The sequence below is a fragment of the Rosa rugosa genome, chromosome 5, assembly GCF_958449725.1.
Source record: "Rosa rugosa chromosome 5, drRosRugo1.1, whole genome shotgun sequence".
NCBI lineage: Eukaryota > Viridiplantae > Streptophyta > Magnoliopsida > Rosales > Rosaceae > Rosa > Rosa rugosa.
In genome coordinates this window covers 40,313,907-40,321,183 of record NC_084824.1, presented here as the reverse complement: position 1 = coordinate 40,321,183, position 7,277 = coordinate 40,313,907, and the positions used below count along the sequence as shown (strand labels likewise).

Below are 7,277 nucleotides of genomic sequence, written 5' to 3'. Positions count from 1 at the left end.
TTGAAATTTGAATGACAAACTTTGAATTTTGGATAATAAGCTTATCTTGTATTTTGACCGGCATCAAACCCATATCTGCCTCACTTTTGAAGCTAGTAAACTTTGATTATCAGCATATCTCCCTTGCTTAATTGTCTTTGAATGGCCTACTTGCCGTTTGACATAGTCAAGGCTATAACAACCTGTACAAGCTTATCCATGTGGGAGATTTGAATGTCATTCATTGCAACTGTATTTTTTTTTTTTTCCTCTGCAAACAGCATTATATACGCAGCACCAAATTTATTATTATTTTTTTTTTATCTCAACAGAAGGTCCGATTAGCCGGAATTTGGGAATTCCGATTCACGTCGGGGGCAGAAATCAGTTCGAGTTCAGGCTAGGGTTTTCGTTCCCAATTGGGGATTCAATACAACGTAATTCTGAAATTCGGACATCAATTTCATAGACTCCCGAACTAGAAGTCTGGAACCCCAAGTCTACGAGACTACGACCTGTTTCGCCGAATGCGTCCTTCACTCCTTCTCAGTCTCTCGCCTTCTCCACTTCTCCCAGAGATCAGTTTAGCAGTGGATTGAAGATTTCGTGGTCAAATTCAATTGCGGTCAAATTTGTAGCTCTGGTAATCTGGTATCAGTATGCTACTCCTCTCACTCTCCTTGTTCTGTAATTTATTGTGTTCTTACTGCTTCATTTAGTTCCTTCTTATCTATAATGAATGAAATAAACTGGTTTGTGATGTGGGTTTAATTGACGGAAGTCATGGAACTGTCAAGGTCAGTAGGTCGCGAGTCGCGACAATGGGTTTAATTGATGGAACTTTTTGAGTTCTTTCTGTTTATTTAATTGTGATTGGCACTATGAACTGGAACACAAAGTGAATGGCAAAAGCTATAGCTAGCTTAGGCCTTAGGAGGCTGAAGACTGAGCTAGCTCCTTTAATTTACTTGAGCCGATTATGTTTCTGAAGCCACAATATAGTTTCTTTTCTATAAATGTTTCTGTGATTATACTTAAATGTTATTATATAATGTTTGTTTTCTATATTTGTTTATGTGATTATACTTAAATTATCTCAAATGTTATAGGCATGGTTCAAAGGCTCAACCTGGATTCCAATATTTGATGTTGATGACAAAACATGCTTGACAGAAGTTCTGTTCAATTTGGTATTTTGATCAAGTTTTAGTTAGGGTTTTGTTGGAAATAGGGGAAGGATGTCGGCGGCGGCGGAGGAGTCAAGTGAGGCAGGCACCATGGGCGAAGAGGTTTTGAAGCTCAAAGAGAAGGTTTGCACTATTACCAATGTCTTCTCGATTACTAGATATTCTGCATTGCCTTCTAACTGGTGCTGTGTCAGCTTTCTCAATGCCAACTCGAAATGGAGCGGCTCCTGACAGAGAAAAAGAGATGGAAGATCAAGAAGAAACTTCTCATGCGGGGTATAGAAAAACTAGAAGACAAGATTAGTAAAGAACGAGAAGTGTTTCTGTCTGTAGGATCAGAAAATTGTGAGAGACAGATTACACTCTACAAGAACTTGGAGACTACGAACAACAGTATGCGGCAGGTACATTTCTGTCACCAGTTGAGCTGACTATGATATTCGAAATTTGTTTTCCAAAGTTTAAATCTAGGTCAATAATTAGCCAAAAAAAAAATGTAGGCTGATATACGAATATACGATCATATTGATAGTTTAGTCATTCCCACCTGTAATTTCTGATGCTGAATAGCAAACATGCTTCAGCGTCCAATTTTGAAGCCTCTGGTTTGTTGTGTTTTTTGGCAGCTAGGGGACGAATTGTCCAAAGTAGATGACGAATTGGCCAAACTAGACGAGGAACAGTACAAGTTTTTTGATAGTGAAAGGCCTTGTGTGGGAACAGAAGTGGAGAAGAAAAGAAGGTGGTCACAATCAAAGACAGAGAAGCTGGATAAGCTATACTCAGAGATGAATAAGAAACGGGACGATTTATTAGCTTTTCTTGAAGCTCGTACAAAAAATGCAGAAATCACCGATGATGTGAAGGCTCTGGTGAGAGACTACTATACTCAATATATTGAGACACTCAAGACTGATGAGGACGAGTATGCACTGAAAACAAAGATTATGGATATTATTCTACCACCGGGTTCTTCTCAGAAGCAAATTGGGATGTTTGCCAGGGTTGATTCTATATCTCCAATCTCTGCTGGGATTTCAAAGATTTTGAACTTTCTAAGAAAATATTTAACGATGCGAAGGTGATACATTTAATGATCTTAAATTAATATGCACAATTTCACTACGTTAGTATATCAATTTTTTAGTATATTTGTCACTAGTTGTTGTTTCTCACTCATTATATTTTCTCAAGAATGAGATGGTAGTGGCATTTTGCTTGTTTTCTGATTTGATTTATCTTTTTGCCGGTTAAGGATAAACATCCTATAGGAGGAAGAGACGAGAACGGAGAAAGAAAGTACCACTTGTCTGGAGACCTGGCTAATTAATGCTCAATAGGAAATAAACTTTGGAACTTTATCATCACATAACAAGTTGAGGATCTGTTAGCTGTTTGACTTTTGATGGAAGAGAAGACATGGAGGACATTACTTCCTCATAATAATCAAATTTAGGATTTTCAGTTTGTTTACCCTCATTTTACATAGAAGTATTGCAGTTGGAGGGATTGGTGTCTCTGTTTAGCCTTGTGGTTCTTATTTGTGCGGGCTAAGTTCAATTACATCGAAGGATAGTCTTCTGGTTCTAACACTGGAACCACATTGTTTAAATTACATGCTCCCTCTTATTTAATCTTGTTATGAATTTTCTATGTTAATAGCACATGTTCAGGAGTTGGTTATTTCTTGGTAATTGCGGTTACTGAGGGACAAGTTTGCTCTTCGAGGTGGAAAAGGTACCATGTATCTCGGATTTCGAATTATATCTTGCTTTCAGGTAACGGATTACCATCTTGCTTTCAGATAATAATTGTATGGAAATTTCGAGGTCCCCATGTGGACTTGAGTTATAGGGAGTGTATTCCATGCACGTATGTGCAACTACACTGACCATGTGATAGTCACGTGGATAAAAAATAGGGTTCCGTTACTACTAAAGGCGCAATCATGATCCCCTGCACTACTAGAAAACTTGTCTTTTACGACGCGCAAATTACGGCGTGCATATCGTGTGCGCCGTAAAAGACGGTCATTTACGGCATGTTTTTTTGTGCGCCGTAAAAGACGTCCATTTTTTGTCTTTTACAGCGTGCTTTTCATGTGCGCCGTAAATGACATATTACATTTACGACATACTTTTTTTGTGCGCTGTAAAAGACTAATTTTTTATCTTTTACGGCGTGCTTTTCACGTGTGCCGTAAATGATGTGTTTCTTAACAATCCCGCTCAGCCATTTTTAGCTAAATTCTAATTTCCCACCAAACCTTTTTACTCTGACATTTTTTTTTTAAAAGATAAAAACTCAGGCCAAACCCGGATCTCTTCAGACTCTCCATCTCTCGTCTCGTTTCCTCTTCTTCTCTTCATCCTCGCTCGATGCCATCCCATCGATCTAAAGGCCGAAGCCAATAATCCTGTCATTAGGTGAGTGAATATGTCTCTCCCAAATTCAGTTGGGGTCTCTCTCTCTCTTCTTTGCTATGCGCGGCCCTTCGAGGCTTCCAACGCCAGACGTGTATGCATCAATTGCTTCTCTCTCCGTCCTCTCTCAGGTACTCCGGCCGCTATCTCTTTCTCTTTCTTTCTCTGTTTGTATTTACCTTATCTAATTTTTCAATCAAAAGCTTCAAACTTGGTGGTTTTTAGGGATTTTGAGGTTTTATCTCATCGCCGCTTCCCTATCTCTATCTCTGTGGTTCAGTTTTTGGATTAATTTTGTTGTATTTGTTTGGGTTTTAGGGGTTGAAGTAGTTTTTGCAATAGAGAAAGCTGCGGTGGAGATATGACTTCTGTTCGCTGACGGTGCTCTCGGGCCGTCTATCAAACTCAACTCGGGGCTGGTGAGTACCTTCCCTTTCGCTTTTGGTTTGGTTTGATTTCATAGGTTAGGGTTTCTGATTGGTCTATATGTTTAGTTATTTGGAGGTGGTCAAGAGTTTGGGGTCCTTAAGATATGTGATCGTACATCTGATTGATTTGTTACCATGTTTTTGTGGTAGGATTATTACATAGATGTTGATTATCAAGTGGGTGATGGCTTCTCTTTCAGTGGAGGTGTCTATTCTCTTTTCCACTACCTCTTTTATTTGCTAAATGGCCTTTCCAAGTTTTTCAGTACTAGTAACTGAGGAAGTGGGTAAGTTTTTGACAGGAAAGTATTCATATGGACCAAGCCCTTCTGATGAATGGTTCAAGCAGGGGAAGATAGTGAGTCCTATAAATTACCAATCTTTCTTTTTTTGTTTTTGTTTTTATAATCACCCATTTGAAAGGAAATTTAGACCCAATTTAATTTGTATGGATTCTATCATATGGATCATATGGCTGTTTTTTTTTTTTTGTGTGATCATATTCTAGGTGCTTATATTTCTCTTGGTTCTGGTGAGAAGGTCCGATCTTGGACTTGCAATGGGTGCTGATTCTCAGGCAGCTGCTGATGTTTTTAGGTAAATTTGTACATTTAGCTTTAGAGGACTAGCGGTTGGCATGTTTGAAACAGTGTGGTTTATACTTTTATAGTATATGAGTCATGCAGACAATGAGTGTGGAATTTGCAGGGTTTACCAATTGTCTCACTCTACAATAATTTCACTTTTAAGAGAGTTATTGAAGTTGTTATTTTGGCTTTCCCCATCTGCTAATTTGTAGGTGGTCTTCTTTCTTATATTTAAGCAGGGGCCTACTGGTATTCAGTCTGCCAATTTGTAGGTTTCTTCCAGTTCATTAAGAAAAATGATTTCATTGTAGTTGTATTATTTACTCGATCTTGTCATTCATAAAGATTGTTTTAGTTTTTTACATAAAGTTCTGTATTCTATTTTGTTGAAGTTAATAATTTCATTGTGGAGACCCAAGTTTCAAAGATATATTATGATTTCTTATATATGATATTGTTTTTATATATTACTATTTTTAATTATGATTACTTTCCTTTCAGTCGTATAACTGAAGGATATTTTCTTTTATTCCAACTTCCTTAATATATTTGAAATTGTAAGAAAATTCTGCCCAATCCATTTTATTTGCTCATTCTATCGTTTCACTCTAAGTCAGACCCTTTCTTTCTTTAGAAGTACTTGGTAGATAATCAATTGGAATGGAAAAATTGGTTTAGCTTGAGATGGCATGGATTTTGATGGAGTTGGAAGAATCATATGTCATTTGCTGTTCTCTTTATGCAACAGCTCCTACTCTTCTTATTTTCACTCTCTGCGCGCAACTCCTCCTCGGTATTTGCCAATTCCTATCATTTCAGTCCATCACCATCTCTCCTCTTATCCACTACTCAAGGATTTATCTTGATCAGACGATTTAACTTCTTTCTTAATCTCTTCCTTTCCCAAAGTCTCTCTCTACTTGTTCATATCCTTCTCTCAAACTCTTCCCATCCAAAGGTATAGTTTCTCCTCTGCTCTGTTTATTGAATTGATTATGTCTTTCAATTTGAGTCTGAGTTCTTTGATTTACTTTTATGAATTTCCAGCTCTCATTGTTATCTGTTTACAAAGAATTTGATGCTTAGTCTTTGCTTCTTAGTTCTTTCTGGTTCTTAAACGGAGCCCTTGCATTCTTATAAAAGTTCCATGATTTAAATTGGTAAGTATTTCTTGTCTAGGCATAGTATTCCACTGAATACAGTCTTCTTTTTTCCAATGGATGTCTATTTTTGACTCATCTTTTTTACATCTGGTATAGGTCTTGCATCACCATTGTGACAAGGCCCGCCGGCTATGTGAGGCATTCGGTGCATAGGATTTTCCCCCCGTGTCACTTTATGAACGAAAAAAAAGAACCTTTCATGTCTTGAATGTTTGGAATCTGCCTTGTGTAGCTGATGTCAACTTTTTTATTTCTGTTATTTAGTTGCTGCCGTTAAACTTCTGTTGAGTTGCTTGTTGGTTCTTTTGAGGGTGATTTTTTGCTCTCCTGCAGATTTCAAAGTACATGTTGATTAATGCTTAGAGTATTTACATGGATTTTAAAGTACATGTTGATTAATGCTTAGAGTATGTTATTTCCTGGAGGTTATTTGCTTCCAATTTATTTTTACTAATTCGTCTGCTTTTTTATTTCAGAGCATTGTCAATCATGGGGTTGAAAAGCCAGCTATCCAGTGATGATGAACTTCTGGTTGTTCGTCTTTGGAAGGGTCTTCAATGCTATTGCTATAGTGATTCAAGATTTTGATCTAGGATGCTCTTTGTTAATCTAGAATGTTTTACATTTTAGGACGGTAATGATAAATTGTTGGTTTAATTAAGTTGTTTTTATACAATATTGTTGTTGGCATATTAATTCACATTTTGTAATGTGATATTGCAGTTTGTTATCTCGCTTTTCATCTCAATAAATTGTATAGATTTATATAGATTTTGATAGATTTATATAGATTTTGAAATGGTATCACAAAATTTACAGGAAAAAAAAATCGGTGCAAATATTACATGCTGTAAATATATCCTACAACCACATTTACGGCGTGCCTCAAATTACAATTACGGCGTGCTTCTAACATCAATTACGGCGTGCTTTGTTATTTCAAAATGAAATAAAAAATCTCTAAACCCTTTTACGGCGTTCATTGTTGTCTTTCACGGCATGCTTTTGAGATCAATCACGGCATACTTTTGATATCAATTACGGCGCACATATTTGGTCATTTACGGCGCTCTTTGTATTTGAAAATCGAAATTAAGAATTTCTAAAACTCTTTCACGGCGCTCTTTTATGTCTTTCACGGCGTTCTGGTGAGGTCTTTTACGGCATTTCGGAAAAACGCCGTAAAAGAGTTTTGTCTTTTACGGCATGTCCATTTACGGCGCATTTTTGTGTGCCGTAAAATGTCTTTTACGGCTCTCTTTGCGGGCCGTAAAAGACCATTTTTCTGGTAGTGCTGGTCAGCTACTGATCATGGATCATTTGGTCAGTCACCGTCCGATTGAAATCAGACGGCTGACAGATAAGTGATGAAATCTGTCATGAGTTCTGTCAGCCGTCCGATTTTACCATGACATAAGACAAAAAAAAAAAAAAAAGTAAAACCTGGTGAAAATAGATTTTACCATGATGTGGGAGGTCTTCTCTCACCCCCCTCACGCACAAACATTGC

The 7,277-nt window shown here is 37.3% G+C and overlaps 1 protein-coding gene across 5 annotated transcripts; it reads left to right on the top strand.

Annotated features, from left to right (window-relative positions):
- The first annotated feature begins 252 nt into the window (after positions 1-252).
- Positions 253-6,536, top strand: LOC133707747 (uncharacterized). 5 transcript variants are annotated; one of them, XR_009845262.1, is made up of 8 exons: positions 253-1,289; positions 1,361-1,570; positions 1,793-2,247; positions 2,422-3,720; positions 3,908-4,008; positions 4,168-4,375; positions 4,558-4,614; positions 6,244-6,536. XR_009845262.1 is itself a non-coding variant. In XM_062133232.1 (5 exons), the coding sequence occupies exons 2-5, from the start codon at positions 1,218-1,220 to the stop codon at positions 2,435-2,437; spliced, it is 753 nt and encodes a 250-aa protein (XP_061989216.1). In that variant the 5' UTR covers positions 260-622; positions 1,211-1,217; the 3' UTR covers positions 2,438-3,212. The 5 variants fall into 5 exon arrangements, 3 of the variants coding, with proteins under 3 accessions (XP_061989216.1, XP_061989214.1, XP_061989215.1); XR_009845261.1 differs by having other exon boundaries at positions 4,526-4,614; XM_062133232.1 differs by lacking the exons at positions 3,908-4,008; positions 4,168-4,375; positions 4,558-4,614; positions 6,244-6,536 and having other exon boundaries at positions 260-622; positions 1,211-1,289; positions 2,422-3,212.
- The last annotated feature ends 741 nt before the right edge of the window (positions 6,537-7,277 follow it).